The sequence below is a fragment of the Mytilus californianus genome, unplaced genomic scaffold, assembly GCF_021869535.1.
Source record: "Mytilus californianus isolate M0D057914Y unplaced genomic scaffold, xbMytCali1.0.p SCAF_1, whole genome shotgun sequence".
Taxonomy (NCBI): domain Eukaryota; kingdom Metazoa; phylum Mollusca; class Bivalvia; order Mytilida; family Mytilidae; genus Mytilus; species Mytilus californianus.
In genome coordinates this window covers 36,871,902-36,891,991 of record NW_026262581.1, presented here as the reverse complement: position 1 = coordinate 36,891,991, position 20,090 = coordinate 36,871,902, and the positions used below count along the sequence as shown (strand labels likewise).

The window sequence follows — 20,090 nt, the reverse complement described above, 5'->3', positions numbered from 1 at the left end:
GAGAGAAAAAAAGGAAGAAAACATAATGAAAAAGGACATGTTAAGATTTTGTTTACATATATACTTCAGCAGAAGAAATACAGACATGAATCATCTTTAAAAACTTTTAAAACTGCAGTTATTGTATTCTTTGTTTTGCATTTTATATATGTTTCCGGTTAAATTACATGTATATTATTATGATAATCATGATAATCATGATTATGATTATAATAGTCCATATGGTGACTCATGGTGTTGAGAAACAGCTTTTCATAATAATATTATGATAAACAGACCACAAGCTCATATTAAATTTACTATTTCAATGAGCAATCAGACATATGATACTTGTCACTGGACATTCAAAAAATCAATCAATGCGCCTTTTTTCCACCGCCTATTTAAAAGTATAATATGTGCTGAGCCGGATAGAAATTGATCTTAGGCCAATATATATAATACATGTTTTCAGCTAACATGCAGAAAAAAATAGGATAGGTACATGTAGATATAGACAATATTGTTTTATTTTACAATCATTTTTAGCTGGTTATTATAAGGGAATCAGTGTGACTTTAACAGTGCTTGTACTTGGCTATCCATGTTTCCAAGAAACTGTTCTGTTTGAATGATGTTTTCTTTGTTTGTCAAAGCATTTTCAGTCCAATTTATGAGAAAATCTACCCCTATTCAATATGCCTATATTTTGGAGGAATAGCTGTAAAAGAGCCTTTTTATACGACCGCAAAAAAATTTTTGTGGTCGTATATTGGTATGACGTTGGCGTCGTTGTCGTCCGAAGACACATTGGTTTTCGCACTCTAACTTGAGTTTAAGTGAATGGATCTCTATGAAATTTTACCACAAGGTTCAATACCCCAAAAGGAAGGGGATTGGATTGATTTTGGGGGTTATGGTACCAAAAGTAAAGGAATTAGGGGCCAAAAAGGGGCCAAAAATAAGCATTTTTGTAACTTCCAGACATAACTTCTGTGTTAGTGTATGGATCTCTCTGACATTGTACCACAAGGTTCCATATCACAAAAGGAATGCTGGGATTGATTTTGGGGGTAATTGTCTCAAAATTTTAGGAATTAGGGGCCAAAAAAGGGGCAAAAAACAAGCATTTTTCTAGTTTCATGACAATAACTTGTGTGTAAGTGTATGGATCTTTCTGAAATTGTACTACAAGGTTCCATATCACAAAGGGAAAGCTGGAATTGAGTTTGGGGGTAATTGCCGAAACGTTTAGGAATTGGGGGCCAAAAAGGGGCCAAAAAACACATTTTTCTAGTTTCCAGACAATAACTTGTGTTCAAGTGTATGGATCTCTCTGAAATTGTACTGCAAGGTACCATACCACAAAGGGAAGGTGAGGATTAAGTTTGGGGGTGATGAATCATAAAAAAAATTTGGGGGGGGGGGGATTTTTTTTTTTTCCTTTTTTTTTTCTTTTAAAATTTTCCATTTTAAGTTGGTTATTTCTGATTTATATTTAAAAGCAAATAATAATGATATGGTAGGAGATACACACCAAACAGGATGTGTAAATTATTATATAATAAGTATTGTGCAATAGCAAGAAATTTTCAATTGCACAGTATTGCACAATAGCAAGAAATCTTCAATTGCACAGTATTGCGCAATAGCAAGACATCTTCAATTGCACAGTATTGCGCAATAGCAAGAAATATCCAATAGCACAATATTGCGCAATAGCAAGAAATTGTCAATTGTACAGTATTGCGCAATAGCAAGAAATATTTAATTGCAAGTATTGTGCAAAAGAAGATACTTCGTATAAATTGCTTATTTCTTGACCAATTTCAATGGGGTTTTATTCTTGAATTCTTGGGGTTCTTTAATATGCTGAATCTAACCGTGTATTTAGTTTTTGGATTTTGGGCCCCGTTTTTAAATTGGTCCACATTGAGGTCCAAAGGGTCCAAAATTAAACTTTGTTTGATTTCATCAAAAATTGGATTATTTGGGTTCTTTGATATGCTGAATCTAACCGTGTATTTAGATTCTTAATTTTTGGTTCCGTTTTCAAATTGGTCTACATTAAGGTCCAAAGGGTCCAAAATAAAACTTAGTTTGATTTTAACAAAAATTGAATTCTTAGGGTTCTTTGATATGCTGAATCTAAACATGTATTTAGATTTTTGATTATGGGCCCAGTTTTCAAGTTGGTCCAAATCGGGGTCCAAAATTAAACTTTGTTTGATTTCAACTAAAATTGAATATATGGGGTTCTTTGATATGCTGAATCTAACCATGTATTTAGATTTTTGATTTTTGGGCCCCGTTATCAATTTTGTCCACATTGAGGTCAAAAGGGTCCAAAATAAAACTTTGTTTGATTTCATCAAAAATTGAATTCTTGGGGTTCTTTGATATGCTGAATCTAACCATGTATTTAGATTTTGGATATTGGACCATGATAGGTGAATGTCCAATTTAAAATTTTTAAGTTCTTAGACCACATTCATTCTGTGTCAGAAACCTATGCTGTGTCAAATATTTAATCATAATCCAAATGCAAAGCTGTATCAAGCTTGAATGTTGTGTCCATACTTGCCCCAACTGTTCAGGGTTCGATCTCTGCCGTCGTATCAAGCTGCGCCCTGCGGAGCATTTTATTTACATTTAAGGCGGGATTTGGTGATTAATAACAACTGTCAACGATCGGAATATATTTTATCATAATTGTAATCATGTTTACATAAAGGATTATCTTTGTAAATAGCTATAAAAACAACTTACAGAAATTATGCAAGCAAGTACTCTGTCAGTATCACTGTCAAAACAATATGGTGTATCGTCACGCGCGTTTTAACGACTGTGATCTTGAGTATAACTACACTGAACAGCGTAACGGTTTCCAGTCCCGTTAGTATAATAGTCCCATTTTGGTGGTACCACTTTTACCGTTCTAGATATATGTCCCTTTAGAAATGGAAAAAATGCTGAATTTTTGGTTTCTGTTCTCTAACTTAAGTTAGCCTCAACCAAATATTATGAAACTTATTGACAATGCTTATTACCACAAAACTCAGATCAAGTTTGAATTTTGGTAGAGTCACTTTTACCGTTCTTGAGTTATATCCCTTTATAAGGTTATATGCAAGCGGGGGCATCATCTGTGTCCCATGGACACATTCCCCATTTATTCTTAATAAAATATATGTTGTTGATACATAAATTTTGGTTTAAATGATATAAAATAATCATATGGTCACCTATTTCTTTTTTGGTGTATTAACCAATCTGTTACCTAGTTGGTATTGAAAACATCAAAAATCAACTTTTAACAGCTTACAAGGTGATGACATTACCTTTATTTCCATGTTTTGTGGTATTTTTTCACCTGACACCACTTTCAATGATGTAAACTGTGAAAGCAAAGTTGTTGACCCTATTATTATTTTCATTACAACAGGAAATTTATGTATCAACAACATACAGTTTTTGTCTCGCCTGCAACAAAAGTGGCAGATTGCTAGACATAGGTAATTACAATCTGCCGTCAGCATTGCCAGCGTGAACCATTTGTTTAAAGCTTTATATTTCAGAAGCTAGAAGACCTGGATGCTCCATGCCTTGTATCCAGATACCTTATGTAACGAAGTTTCCGTCTGTCATGTGTCCATTGTCCTTGCCCTCATTTTCATGGTTCAGTGACTGCTGGAAAAAAAAACTGTTTTTTTTCTTAAATGAAATACTCTCTCATTATGTATATTAGGATAACTATATTTGGTAAATGGGTTCCTTGCAAGGTTTACATGTCTGTCAGGTAGGTTTAACTTGACCTCAACTTCATTTCATGGATCAGTGATCAAAATTAAAGTTATGTGGTCAAGTCTGAATCTGAGATACTATAAGCAGTAGGTCAACTATATTTGGTGTTTGGGAAGATTGTAAGGTGTAAATGTTTGACTGGAATGTTTCATCTGACCATGACCTCATTTTCATGGTTCATTGGATAATATTTAGTTTTGCAGTATGGTCTATTTCTCAGATATTATAAGCAATGGGTCAATTATATTTGGTGTATGGAATAATTGTAAGGTGAACATTTCTATCTGGCAGGTTTCATATGACCTTGACCTCATTTTCATGGTTCATTGGTCAATGAAAGGTTTTTGTGGCTATGTCAGTTTATCAGTTACTATGAGCAATAGGTCAACTATGTTTGGTGTATGAAATGTTTGTAAGTGTACATGTCTGTCTGGCAGAGTTCATATTACCTTGACCTTGTTTTCATGGTTCAATGGTCAATGTTAAGATTGTGTTGTTTGATTTGTTTCCCAGGTACTATAAGCTATAAAACCACTATATTTGATGTATGGAATGATTGTAAGGCGTTCATGTCTGTCTAACATGGTTTATCTGACTGTGACTTCATTGTCATGGATCATTGATAATGTTAAGCTTATGTGATACTTGTAGTGAAACCTTCATATTAAAGACTTTCAACATAAATTCAATCATAAATTAAACAGGAATTTCAGCATGTGCACTCTTGTTTTAAGAAAATTGATAGATTTGAAATTGAAGATTTGATTACTTTTAGACAAATTTTAGAACATTTTTCACCTATTTTGAAAGAATTCAATCAGTTGATATTGCAGAAAATAAAATACTTTAATTTAGAAATTATTGCGTGTATTTATTGTTAACGATTTTTGAAAAATAAGCAAAAATGCGAGTTTAATTATTGCGATTTTAGGAAAAGCTGCATGCAGATATATGTACCAGATATCAAAATATGAGTTCTTATTATTGCGATACTCAAGATGTCGTATTATTTGCATTAATAAAAATCTGGCAATAATTTCTGAATTTACAGTAGATAAATGCATTATTTTCAATTTTCAGTAATAGTTCAATGAGCCAAAGTTGTAAGCAAAATTTAATCTGTGCCATAGCTCATTTACTGTAACTTGACCTTAAAAAGACATGAATGCCGTAACAAATTATTTGAAAAACACAAATTTTAGGATCACTACACACTTGTGGAGTTTCAAGTCAACACACTTCACAAATATCCCCCTAGAGCTATGTAATACTTAAAAAGGGATAATAGTATTTACCAAAAATACGGCACATCTAACATGAACACCCAGCTCCTCCAAAAAAAAAAAATAGATATACAAAAAAAAAAAAACCCAAAAAACATGTTCTAGGCAGCCTCACATGGCATGGGCATTAATAGTGGTGGGTATGAACCAGTTCTAGCTGCTCACAAACTCATTCTTTGCCTATCCAGACCATTTACTTTCTGTATCAGATAAATATATAAATTTCTATTGTATCTTGTCTCCTTTGAAAATACAGTCAAACATGCCTTAACGGTCACCTCTTTCAGCGGTCATCTTCCTCCAACGGCCACTTTCAGACTCTCCCAAACGTTTTCTCTATATAATTAAACTCAAATCAGCTGTCACCTGTCTAACGTGGTCAGCGGTCACCTATTTGTAGCACGAAATCTCCATTTCAACTTTTAAAAATGGTCATTTTAATTTTTCAACTACTGAAATAATCAGGACAAAAAATAAATGTGTTCAATATCGAAGTCAAAATGAATATCGAAATCCGTTTGCAACCGAGATTGCGCAATATGAGGTGAATTCGTGAGTTCCTCATGTTCTACTCCCTTCCGTTTCCATTGTAAACCGTGTCACCGACTTATTTCTCCACGAATATTAAAATATTTTGAAAGTTTTCTTCAAATTTACAGCCTGAATTCTCTATAATTTAATTTACTGACGCAAGAACCATAACTCTACAGATTGATAACACTAAAACAATTTGCCCAGATACCGACCATAGGCAATGTCGGAATAAGAATTTTTTTCGAACCTCATTTAAAAGGTCACCTCTCTTGAACAGTCACTTTTAATACTTCCCAAGAGTGACTGCTTAATACAGGTTCGACTGTAGCATGTTTTGTTAGATGTGTTCAAGGACATATTCTTTTCATATATGTTAGTTTTAGTTGTTGATGTTAATGTTGAATTTTTGGTCTCGCATTCATTTTATATGCAAGATAGGTAAGTGACGACAATTTAATTTTTTTTTCAGGTGTATGTCAGATGATGTTTTACCATTTGATCTTCGAGCTTCATTCTGTCGTTTGATGTTACATATGCATGTTGACAGGGACCCTCAGGAAATCATTAAGCCAGTAAAATATGCAAGGTTGTGGTCAGAAATTCCCACTGCCATTTCAATAGAAGAGTAAGTCATTCAAATTATCATTTTGTTGTTTTTTTTTACTGATTTTTCTTGAGACAATATTAGCTGGTTAAACTGAAGTAGGGGCTATATTGCATTCAAGAATCCAGAAATTTAATTTTGGTCATTTTGAGATGACTTGAAAGTAATGGTCCTTTTTTCAAACTGTCGAATTCATACTTGATTCATGGCATTAATGAAGTTATGTTGAAGGTTTCACCTCATTTTTATACGACCGCAAAAAAATTTTGTGGTCGTATATTGGTATGACGTTGGCGGCGTCGTCGTCGTCCGAAGACACATTGGTTTTCGCACTCTAACTTTAGTTTAAGTGAATGGATCTTTTTGAAATTTGACCATAAGGTTAAATACCACAAAAGGAAGGTTGGGATTGATTTTGAGGGTTATGGTACCAACAGTTAAGGAATTAGGGGCCAAAAAGGGGCCAAAAATAAGCATTTTCTAGTTTCCAGACAATAACTGTGGAACGGTTTATGGATCTCTCTGAAATTATACTACAAGTTTCCATACTACAAAGGGATGGTTAGGATTTGCTTTGGGGGGTTATGGCTCAAACCGTTTAGGAATTAGGGGCAAAAAAGGGGGAAAACAAGGTTGTCCTGGTTAATGGACAAATACTTTAGTACAAAACATAATTTAAAGCAGTGTAAGGGAGATAAATCAAATACATCATTGAAATTATCTCCCTTACACTGCTTTTAAATTATGTATAAAGTAATGGTTAATGAACAATAAAGATATTCTAAAACAGTGTAAGGGAGGTAATCCAAATACAACGTTTTGGTTACTTCCCTTACACTGCTTTTAAATTATGTTTAAAGAAATGCATATTTATAAAGGAAGACCAGTAAAAATATCTGCAAATGTTGCATTTTTTTTTTTTACAAAAAAATCCATATGAAAGATTTGACACTATATTTTTATACGCCCGTTTACGGGACGTATTATGGTATACCGTTGTCCGTCTGTCCGTCCGTCCGTCCGTCCGTCTGTCCGTCCGTCTGTCCGTCATCAACATGTCGGACATTAACTCAAAAATGCTTTAACCAATTTGCATAAAACTTTGGTGAATTGTTTATATCTATTGACGTGAGCTCCCTTTCGTTTTTTATAAAATTTAGATTTTACGTTTCCAAGTTATGGGGTTTCATTCATTAAAAAAAAGGGGGATTTTCCAGTTTTCGGACAATAAGTCAAGAATGCTTTCACCAACTTGCAAGAAATTGTGGTGAATTGTTTATATCTGTTGACATGAGCTCCCTTTTGATTTTTATAAATTTTAGATTTTACGTTTCTGAGTTACAGGGTTTTATTCATAAAAAAAGGGGGGATTTTCCAGTTTTAGGACAAAAACTCAAAAATGCTTTCAGCAATTCTTATGAATATTTGGGGAATTGTTTGTATGTATTGATGTAAGCTCCCTTTAGAATTTTATAAATTTTACATTTTACATTTCTGAGTTATGGGGTTTTATTCATTAAAAAAAGGGGTGATTTTCCAGTTTTTGGACAATAACTCAAAACTGCTGTCACCAATTCTCATGAAACTTTGGTGAATTGTTTATATCTATTAACATGGGCTCCCTTTTGATTTTTATAAATTTTAGATTTTACGTTTCCGAGTTACAGGGTTTTATTCATAAAAAAGGGGGGGATTTTCCAGTTTTCGGACAAAAACTCAAAAATGCTTTCAGCAATTCTTATGAAAATTTGGTGAATTGTTTGTATGTATTGATGTAAGCTCCCTTTAGAATTTTATAAATTTTACATTTTACATTTCTGAGTTATGGGGTTTTATTCATTAAAAAAAGGGGTGATTTTCCAGTTTTTGGACAATAACTCAAATTTGCTGTCACCAATTCTCATGAAAGTTTGGTGAATTGTTTATATCTATTGATGTAAGCTCCCTTTTTATTTTCATAAATTTCTAATATGACATTGAGAATAAATTGAACTTTATTTGTTTATAGTCTGAAAACAGATATACTAAGTATTGCACAACAGCAAGAAATCTTTAATTGAATATAAATTCAATTCATATAACCAATTTCAAGTTCTTTGACTACATTTATTCAGAAACCTATAATATGTCAAATATTTAATTACAATCCAAATTCAGACCTGAATCAAGCTTGAATATTGTGTCCATTTTTGCCCCAACTGTTCAGGGTTGGACCTCTGCGGGCGTATCTAGCTGCGCTCAGCGAAGCAGTTTATTAATTCTATTATAAAATAGATTAAGTTAGCACCATGGTAAATTTAAATGGGTAATTATGGTTGCCAACTCCATTGGAAATTTGAATTGAGATTATGACCATATCATGAGGGAAAGAATTTTTTGGGGGAAAAAAGGGGGGGGGGGGATAAAAAGAAGTTGTGGGGGGTCAATTTTTTCTCATTTCAGATTTCAGAAATTAAAAAGAATTATTCTTCAAATATTATTTTTTTTTCAAATTTCAAATATTGAAAAATTTCAAGAAGTAATCTTTAATTGCACAGTATGGCGCATTAGATTTGTAAAATCTTTGATCACATTTATTTATTTTGTTATGCCGAATCTAACAGTGTATTTAGATTTTTAATTTTGGGTCCAGTTTTCAAATTGGTCTACATTAAGGTCCAAAGGGTCCAAAATTAAACTTTGTTTGATTTTAGCAAAAATTGAATTCTTGGGGTTCTTTGATATGCTGAATCTAAACATGTGTTTAGATTTTTGATTATGGGCCCAGTTTTCAAGTTGGTCCAAGTTGGGGTCCAAAATTACACTTTGTTTGATTTCAACAAAAATTGAATATATGGGGTTCTTTGATATGCTGAATCTAACCATGAATTTAGATTTTTTATTTGTGGGCCCCGCTATCAAATTGGTTCATATTGAGGTCAAAAGGGTCCAAAATTAAACTTTGTTTGATTTTATCAAAAATTGAATTATTGGGGTTCTTTGATATTCCAAATCTAACCGTGTATTTAGATTTTTAATTTTAAGTCCCGTTTTTTAAATTGGTCTACATTAAGGTCCAAAGGGTCCAAAATTAAACTTAGTTTGATTTTAGCAAAAATTGAATTCTTGGGGTTCTTTGATATGCTGAATCTAAACATGTGTTTAGATTTTTGATTATGGGCCCAGTTTTCAAGTTTGTCCAAGTTGGGGTCCAAAATTACACTTTGTTTGATTTTAACAAAAATTGAATATATGGGGTTCTTTGATATGCTGAATCTAACCATGTATTTTGATTTTGGACATTGGACCATAATAGGTAAATTAAAAAAATTCAAGTTTTTAGACCACATTCTTTCTGTGTCAGAAACCTATGCTGTGTCAAATATTTAATAACAATCCAAATTCAGAGCTGTATCAAGCTTGAATGTTGTGTCCATACTTGCCCCAACTGTTCAGGGTTCGACCTCTGCAGTCGTATCAAGCTGCGCCCCAGCGAAGCATTTTATTCTTCATGAAATTTCTAAAAACATTCAAGAACAATTTATGGAATGCAATGGATTAAAATCAAAAGAGTTTTAATGAATAAAAACTGTACATTTCTCAGGAATTGGCGATTGTCTTTGCTGAAAAGTTATTAGATAATGAAGTAACTTGTCAAGGAATAGAATTTCTTTATAATATTAGTTCTGAGCTTGATCACTACTGTCAGATACCTATGACAACACAGGTAAGCTATAATTAGCGAATATCTCCCGTAGGCATTAATAGAGTAATTAGGATGGACCTCAGCGTTATCATACTATACCTGAGTGGCAGACTTTTTACCAGAAAAGCAATGCAAAACAAAGAAAATAGTGCTAAAAGGCAATTAAAAAACTGATCATCAATGAAACGGCCAAAATTATTTCTGTAAAAAAATATTTCATGACCTAAATGCTGATTTGACATTAGATGGATTACGCAATAAAGATCAGCAAAATAAGATCTAAAAGGAAGTCAACATGGCCAAATTTTCACACTAGTTATAGGATTTATTGCCATTAAATGCTGTTTTAAAAAAAAACTCTCAAAAACTTAAATAGATAGGTATAAATTGTAAACAGTAAAAAAATATTATCAATACAAGACCTTCAAAAATGCTACTTAATAACATCTACAAATAAGCAACCTTTACTGATTGCAATAAAGAAAAAAAATATCAAAATGTCATATTTTTAACCAGGTGAAAAATTCAGGCTCTTGAGATTCTCTTGTTTAATCTGTCAGACACCTGCCTATTGTTTTCTGATACTTTAAATTACCACAACAAAACATGTATTCTTGTTTGTCTATCTGAACAACAACTGTCATGTTAATATAATTATTTTATATGTGCTTCATATTTTCCTCTCCTAAGTGTGTGTCAAAATATACATTTTTTTTCATTTTATATCGTCTCGTATTGTGTTTTCGACCGTCTTATGTTTTCGACCTAATTCTACGTTCACTTCCTGTATGCTGCGCATGTCCATGTGACGTCATATTCGGCTGCTATAGTAAGTAGCAATATCAAATAATACCTTGTGGTGGTTAAGATGTTCCAAGTAAAGTTAATGGAATTAAGTATTTACGTTTTATTATTTGATATCACATTTGTGTACCCTTTTACTAATACTATTTTTACCTTCAAAAAGAATCTATAAAAAATAAACAAATATTCTAGAAATATGGCAGGGGGACTTTTTGCACGAGAAGTTTACATCCAGGTCATTAAGTCACATGACTGTCAGGTGGTTAGTTGTAATACTTAAAGTTATTTTTAATACGGAAATCTGCATGATCCTTACAGCTTTTTACTAAAAAAATAAAATATCGATTAATTTTAATTTACAGAAACAACAGTCTGTCAGTGGAAATACAGATAATACTCACTCCACAATGCCTTCACTAAAGTATTGAACAAAAAAATGACTGTATACAAGATCAAACTTGCTTCCAGATTGAAATAAACAATTAATTTCCCCATAGGCGACAATGATAGCCTTTTTCGAGATACAGACTTCAGAAAGTTGATTTTTTTAACAAAACCTTGCTAGAATTAAAGAAAAGTTATTAGGACAGTATTTTTTGGTCCAAAAAATATAGGTTCATGTTGCTTTTCTTAGCGTAATTTGTACTTATCTCCCATGCCTATCAATTTTGCACTTAAAAATACGTGTCTCATCCTAGCGTTTAAAAGACATCTCAGTTCCGTTAGGGCTAAGGAAAATAATTTATTTGGCCTTTGGTATAATGCAGAATGCACGAAGTCTCTAATAACAAAAAATAACGGGCGCACATATCAACCAATCAGGATTAGCTATACTCTTAATTCTGAATACCATGTTATGCTCATAAAATGGCTGCGCCCATAAAATCTAATGGTGTATTGTAACCTATACGGTATTTAATACTTTCTAGAATCATGCAATTCATAGTTCGTTAGATGCACAAATATATATGCCACACAAAAATCATCTTCAAAACGTTCTGGCATTACTCTCTGAATTTTCACAATTTTTTATCAGAGGTGACCCCAGTCAAAAAATGGGAAAAAAATTTTTCAGATTTTTTGAGTAAATGCGGTACTGCTAAAAAGGGCCTGAAGATTATGTCCACTTTCTCCAATGATTCTTTGTATGTCATCAAGTACTGATTATATTGATACCAAAACGGATCCAATATGTAACTACTACGGTGAATTTTGAACAACAGTTTTAAATGAAACCATTTTCGTATAAAAGTACATTTTTGAAACAGACTATAGCACTTCAAAATATGAAAAATGTGTAAATATTTGTGTTTAAACATCGAAAACTATTCGTTAACTACAAAATGTCATGCCCATTCTTTTTTTTATAGTCTGTCATTCGAGTGAACATTTCAATGTTCGAAGGGGATCATTTCTGTACATTTTCACTGAATTTAGTAATTTCGATAACAGCACTTGGATCGAGATTGTCATGTTTAAAAATCGATTTGTGTATCCAAACTCTAGACGTGTACGTGCTTTTTTCAAACAAATCAGCAGAAGTTCAGAAAATGACATAGTCTCTTCACAGTAAGTCAAAAGTTGAACCCACCCTTGTTTCTAAGGTAAAACGCAATACAAAAATGAAACGGACTATAGCTTAAAGACTAGTTAATCAATAATTCATTTGTCACCAAAAAATACGGTTTCACATCAAATATCAAGTAAAATTACTGTTTTTGACACTTTTTGAGCACTATGATAAAGAAATGTCGACGCTGTATAGATTGAAATAAACAATTAATTTCCCCATAGGCGACAATGATAGCCTTTTTCGAGATACAGACTTCAGAAAGTTGATTTTTTTAACAAAACCTTGCTAGAATTAAAGAAAAGTTATTAGGACAGTATTTTTTGGTCCAAAAAATATAGGTTCGCGTTGCTTTTCTTAGCGTAATTTGTACTTATCTCCCATGCCTATCAATTTTGCACTTAAAAATACGTGTCTCATCCTAGCGTTTAAAAGACATCTCAGTTCCGTTAGGGCTAAGGAAAATAATTTATTTGGCCTTTGGTATAATGCAGAATGCACGAAGTCTCTAATAACAAAAAATAACGGGCGCACATATCAACCAATCAGGATTAGCTATACTCTTAATTCTGAATACCATGTTATGCTCATAAAATGGCTGCGCCCATAAAATCTAATGGTGTATTGTAACCTATAAAGTGCCTCATGTGAAATGTGTACAACTAGTCAAATAAAGATATAAACGACATGTCCCTTCCGACTTTGGACCAGTTTCTTAGCTAGGTCGAAAACACAAAACGCTATTTTTTGTCAACAAACGTGCCATCGATCTAATGAACTCAAATAAAAAAAATAATTTAAAATCGAAATATATTTCAGATACAATTATTTTATGCACAAGTATACTAGTGACTCTCAAAATATTAGGCATGTCTATATGTTCAAACATATAAAAGGGAAATTCGGAGAAATATGTTAGTAGGTCGAAAATACAATACACGAGGATATAGAAAAATTTAATTTATATTATCTTCTGACTGTAAAATTTCAATGCATATTCATAATATTTGAAATTCTTTACTGTTTAAACATTTTACATACATATTATCTTTTTGCAAAATCACAAAATTAGTACATAATACTTCAATTTTTAGCCCAAATAGAACCCTTAGTGCTTCTTTTAAGAATTAGGATTTCATTTAAATAGAGCTTTGAACATTTTTCTATCAGAATAAATCTGCAATTTGAAATTAATGATTTTTTCTCAACGAAACTTTGTATATATCCTCATGGATATGGTAATTTTTGCCTTTTAAAATTACCATGTCATTGTGTTTTATATAAGTTTTTACAAAGGTATGATTAGGCCAATTTTGTCCTGGTGAATATGAAATTCAGAAAGTATAATAAACATATTCAATTTTTTCTACAGTAGTTAACAAGACATTAGACTGTGAGGTATTGGTATTGATGTATTTGTCTGACATTTGTTGAAGGCATTCAAACTGTGCATTTACAGAAAATGCAAAAACTGCCAAATTCTGTTTGTATCTCTTTCCATGTTAAACATTGATATATGAGTGACTAACTTACACCAAATAATATTTTGCTGTTATTATAAATGTCATAGAAAAACTTGTTGACAATGTTATACAAAAATGCAGAGTGAGTAATACATGCTCCTTGGAGCCTCTTGTTTACAAAATGTAATAAATAAGCATCTGGATCTTACCTGGTCACAATCATACTTAGTGTGAGAAAGATAAGTACAGGCAAGATATTTATGGATGACCACTGTAATGTTTCTTTGGCTTTGATTCATTAAGTTCATATGTCAATCAATTTTATTTCATGTGTAATGCATGATATATAGGATGTATGATGTCCTGTAAGGTTTAAGTGTATTAAATAACTTCATGATAAAAAGTCATTCACAATATTAGCTTTTATTTACTTTCATGCCTTATTAACTGTATGTTATTTGAAAACTTTTTTGATGAGCTTTATTCAGTGATTTGCTGCAGAATGTCTAAGATAAGATGTTATGTCTGACACAATTGTGTTATGTAAAATGATGCTTAATGAATTAATCTAAACAATCATCAAGTAAAGAACTAATACCAGTTTTTGTGGTGTTATCTTGTATATATAGGTATGATGTACATGCAGCTAGCAGTGAGAAGTATGTTACTCATTAACAAAATATTATTAGACATAGCATTTGATAAGTGAGCATGAGTCCATTGAGTTTATGAGCATGACTTAAGTTTGACTTACAGAATGTGGTGGTGTTAAACATGTTTGCAAGAGCTCAACCCTCCCCAACCTTGGACAGTGGGTAACAGCTCAACATAAGAACAAACTGTAAAAATAAGTTAAAAAAGGCTTGACTCATCAGATTCACAAAAAGCACAAAATCCAACTCTCAAAAAGATTAAAGACCCAAAGTACCTATCTGAGAGTATTCACAGTTAATGAATGCTTGTACAAATAATAAATAAATCATGTTTCCTAGACTAAAATATCAATCAGAACATATCCAGTCGATTAAGTATCAAGACATTGTAAACAGTCTGAGAAAAAAACATGACCTTGTGTAATTCCTAGATATAAGTATGAAGTTCCTATGAACAGGATGTGGGACCGTACAATACAAGTCTACAATGGTTGACTGTGTCATCCATAACACAGCTGTTTATAATCTGCCTTTTCTAGTACTCAAGAAATAAACCAACTGACAGGGTTCATCTGACTTGGACCTCATTTACATTTTCATGGTTATGTCTGTTTCTCAGATACTATAAGGAAAAGGTCAACATTAAATTGAGTGTATTGCATGATTTCATGGTGTACATGTTGTCTTGCAGGGTTCATCTGACCTTGCCCTCATTTCTATTGTTCATTGGTCAATGTTCAATTTTTTCGTAATCAGGTCTGTTCTCAGATACTATTAGCAATAGGCTAACTATATTTGGTGTATGGTATGATTGTAAGGTGTACATGTCTGTCTGGCAGAGTTTATCTGACCTTGACCTCATTTACATGTATCATTGATAATGTTAAATTTATGTGAAACTTGTAGTAAAACCTTCATACTTCAGGCTTTCAACATAAATTCATTCATGATAAGTAAAGCAGGCAAGACATTTCAGCATGTGCACTCTTATTTAGAGTTTTATTTTATGAATATTACAAACAGAATGAATAACAACATGATGCTAAGAGTCAAAACTTTATTTCTGCAGTTGAAAATAATTTTTAGATCACCTGGTCAAAGGTCATTTGAGCTTTTGCCATCACTCAGCATCTGTTGTCTGTCCTTTTCTCCTTTTGAACTTCTTCTTTAGATCCATTTACACTGAACAGAATGAATCAAAACATGGCAGAGATGTTCTTGTGGAATCCACAGCTGTCTTATGAGGTGCTCTGACATTATGTGAAACCATGTATTAAAAATTTAAATACGAACAACATGTAATGTTAAAGCCTGATCAAAATCGTTAAATCCACATAGATCAATATTAAAACCACATTGAGTAACGTCATTACAACATTGAAAAGTGATAAAGTCTTATCAATTAATGTAATGAAACAACTACATAAGGTAAAGCCACACACAAATCAAGTAATGTTAAAACCACATTACATCATTAGGCATGTTAAGTAATGACGATACCATATTGAGTAATATCAAAACATTTAAGAAATGTCAAATCCTTATCATATTATAACAAAATATCTTCAAGTAATGATAAAACCACATCACGTAATGTCAGAGTGCCACATAAGATAGCTGTGGCATTCAATGTTTCTATTAAGGTTCTTTACAATGTTGTTGCTTTGGTGCCATTTTGTCAACAAACATGGGAACCATGTCCTTTTCTAATTTCTGATTGACTAAAGTTATGAAAAGTTGTTCTTGAGAAAGGCTGAACCAATTGAAACCAAGCTTGCCTGATATATTCCATATGTTATTACTTCAGTTGTGACGAAAAGCCTAGTTTTGCTGTTTGGGCAAAATAAAACCAGGTTCCTTTGAGCCTCTTGTTTAGCATGAGTAGCATTTTGTTTTGGCTTTTTCTTATTTTCTTTATGAAAATTGCATTTTACAAATAAATCTTTAAATCATCTATATATTAATGCAACTCTTATAAGATAAATGATAGTTCCATTTTAGGTGTTTTCAATTTACTCACTTTTATCAAATTTCAAAAATGTTTTCCAAATTTTGAAGTATGAAGCACTTATCCAACTAATTAAGACATCACGTGACTTTGGTGACGTATAGCGAGCCGCCATTTTGAGTCATTTTGTCCCATATAAATTGCATAGGTGCTTCAATGAAGTTCAATTTTCTCATTAACCTGACCCGTTTTCTAACTTTTGCAACTATATCCTTGGTATTCGAACATAATTCTACCTAAAAATGTTGGTTCTGACAGTTTAATTTTTGATTAAAAAATGTCCCTGGAGATTCGTAAAAATCGTACTTTTTCTCGTCATTTCCCTGTGGACTCAATGGTAAATCTAGCGACCCCATGTCGACTTGTACGTCAAATTCACAAAGTCTGTAAATAAAAGTAATACTTTGCAACTCGATTGTGAATATTAAAACATATATCTGGCGAAATATTCTACTTAAAACAGTTTAATTTTAGGGCAAATTACGTCCCACATCGATTTAAAAAAGTGATTTTTCAAGATTTTTCAAAATGGCAGATGTGTTTAGAAATGTCGCATGTATTTTTAATCATCGTGTATTTTTCATGCAGAATCTGTGCTGTTTCTTTTATTTTCTTTGTTGATATTTTGATATGTTTGATTTCAAAATTTCTTGATAAAAAATAAATTATTTCAAGTGCGATGTGAAAAAAATAACAGGAACATTTATTTTGACAGATATATTGTTCCAAGGATATATACTGTTCCCAGAAAAAAATTAACACTGAAATTAATAATAAAATTATTTTTTCACTTTTTTTTAAAGGTTTTTTCACTTTTTTCTGTATAATTTATCTTTATTTAGAAAAATATATATATATTCTTTTTAGGAAAAAAATGTTTTCGTCTCGAGAGAAAAAAATAATGCCCAACAATAGATAAATGTTCTGTACCTTTAAAATTGAATGTCCCTTGACGAACAGGTGAACTCGGATTTAGGTTATAATGTTACATAACAACAAATTGTCAGGTAATGTAAAGGAATCATGTCAAACCAAAAGCCACCAGGTGACATTAACATCCCTGTTTATACATGTATTTCCAGAGTTTAGATTTTGTGATATACAAAAGTATTCTGAAATGTACAAACAAAATTTCTCTTTCCCGTGTACACAACTGAAGAAATATACATCATAAAGAACTTTAAGAAGATATGAATATTATGAAAAATTCTTCGATAAGTTGATTTTTGCTTTAAAAAAAATAAATCAAATATTATTGTTTCACGGTAATTGTTTTAAAGAAATACTCTGATTCAAATTTTATATTTAATAGATTTTTTTATTTCATAGAAAATTAAACGAGACTTCATTACATATGATTTTTGTCATTTATTTTCTTAATTCAATATTTTAAGCAAAATCCAGGCATAAAAAAAAAAATCGATATTGAAATTTTAACTTGTGTACAAAAAGGTGTTATTGTAGACCGTACTGTGACCTATAATGGTTTACTTTTATAAATTTTGACTTGGATGGAGAGTTGTCTCATTGGCACTCATACCACATCTTCTTATATCTATTTCAACAACATTGTATACCCGCCAATATTTATCGACAGAGTTATCGGTCCTGATAGGACTGATATAGTTGGTTATGAAGACATAGATGGTACTTTTCAGATTTAACTGAATTATAAATTATGACGTCTGATAAAATGAGATGTTAGATGAAAGTTGTGACAAAACTTATGATATTAGTGGTATTAACTACTGTAAATTCAGAAATTAATGTGTGTACTTTTCTTATTGTGAATCCCTGATTACTGGTAACAATGCTAGATCTAATTAATGTGATTGCCAAACTTTGTGAAGGAAAATCACTACTTAAATTATGATGTAAGTTTTTATACGCCCGTTTATTCATTAAAAAAGGGGGGATTTTCCAGTTTTCAGACAATAACTCAAAAACACCAATTTGCAAGAAACTTTGGTGAATTGTTTATTTCTATCGACATGAGCTCCCTTTTAATTTTTATAAATTTCAGAATATATATTTATGGAGTTTTATTCATTACAAAAAAGGGGATTTTCCAGTTTTCAGACAATAATTCAAAAATGCTTTCAGCATTTTTTATGAGACTTTGGTAAATTGTTTATATCTATTTTTGTAAGCTCCCTTTTGATTTTTATAAATTTTCGATTTTACATTTCAGAGTTATAAGATTTTATTTGTTTATAGTCTGACAACAGATTTACTAAGTATTGCGCAACAGCACAGTGAATTGCACAACAGCAAGAAATCTTTCATATAACCAATTTCAAGTTCTTTATCTACATTTATTCAGAAACCTATATTATATCAAATATTTAATTACAATCCAAATTCAGACCTGTATCAAGCTTGTATATTGTGTCCATTTTTGCCCCAACTGTTCAGGGTTGGACCTCTGCAGGCGTATCCAGCTGCGCTCAGCGAAGCAGTTTATTATTATTGTGAAACTGATACTGTCACATTTTTGTCACATTTATAAAATCATCGCAATAATTTATGAATTGAGAGTATGTCAGAAATGTTAAATATATTTATGAAGTCAGGAATAAGCTTATTTTCTTTAAAGTTCAGTTTGTTTCTGTTCACTATTAAGTGTCAAGATTCTAGTCTGTTAACTACACTACAAAATTATATGACAAGAATGTAACATCTTCCAAAATGAAACTGATTTTATCAGCTGTAGTTCAAGAGGAGGGGATAAGGCAGCTTTGCAATGCTGGGCGGTGTTGCCATAGAAGTTAAAAGAAAAGGTAAAGGTTACAGCCCCGTTTGGGGAGGAAGTAAAGAATCAGATCTACTCTAACATTGTTAGGTTGATTTTCTAGGCACTTATATAGATAATTCGTCTCAAACTTAATAGCCCAAATATGTATGATCTGCAAATTTGTGTTTGCAAATTTTTTGTTCTTTCCTTGGTGGGATTCTAACCCTTGCTTCTGTGACATCATGGCAATACCGCCTGCACTATGTGAATGCCCTAGAACATATATATGTATAATTTTCTTTGTAATGGATGGGTGCTGTAAACTGTTACTCAGCATGTTTGAGTCCAAAGGCTTTGGCTTTTTGGATCTTCACTTTTTCCCTGTAGGTTCTGTCATTTCATTGGTGTAGTGTATAACAAAAGTGCCAGTGGAAGGAAAATACTTCAGTGATCACAATTTAATCTTTGTAAAATCTAGCAGAATATACTTCATCTAAAATGTTTGTAGGATATGTTATGTAAATTAGAGAAAAAGATTGATAATCTAATGTCAATCTTTGATTTTTTTTCCAGCTATGAATCAAATGTCAGCAAAGATCCAGAAAAGGAAAAGGTTAAGCCAAGATTTTCACAGACCATAATGTTTGTAGAAGACTATTTAACAAAAGTTGTTGAAGAGAAATGGTCCTTCTCAGATATGAAACAAAATAAACTCACATTTGAGGTAACATTTCTCAATAAATTTATAGTCATTGAATTTGAATGTATAGAAATATAAACATATGATCAACTAACAGTTATGCCATGTGAAATATAATCAAAATAGTTTACCATAAATTAAATTCGAAATACTGGTAACTGTGTACATTTTTGGTGTACAAAATTTGAACATTGTTAACAACATTTCTCTGCAAAATGTGTTATCGAAAGGTCCAAAATATCATGAGCCTAAATCCATCAGTTGGAAAT

At 31.8% G+C, this 20,090-nt stretch overlaps 1 protein-coding gene and 1 long non-coding RNA gene across 4 annotated transcripts in view; one reads left to right on the top strand and one right to left on the bottom strand.

Annotated features, from left to right (window-relative positions):
• Positions 1-10,134, bottom strand: part of LOC127703865 (uncharacterized) — a 121,063-nt gene extending 110,929 nt beyond the window's left edge. The window contains exon 1 of the long non-coding RNA XR_007983092.1: positions 9,648-10,134. This is a non-coding gene — a long non-coding RNA (uncharacterized LOC127703865). The remainder of the gene's footprint in view (positions 1-9,647) is intronic.
• Positions 1-20,090, top strand: part of LOC127701548 (inositol 1,4,5-trisphosphate receptor type 1-like) — a 405,533-nt gene that overhangs the window by 147,863 nt on the left and 237,580 nt on the right. For all 3 annotated transcript variants that reach the window (XM_052205488.1, XM_052205479.1, XM_052205470.1), the window contains 2 exons: positions 6,070-6,225; positions 19,695-19,845. In XM_052205488.1, coding sequence (XP_052061448.1) covers positions 6,070-6,225; positions 19,695-19,845 — 307 coding nt within the window. The remainder of the gene's footprint in view (positions 1-6,069; positions 6,226-19,694; positions 19,846-20,090) is intronic.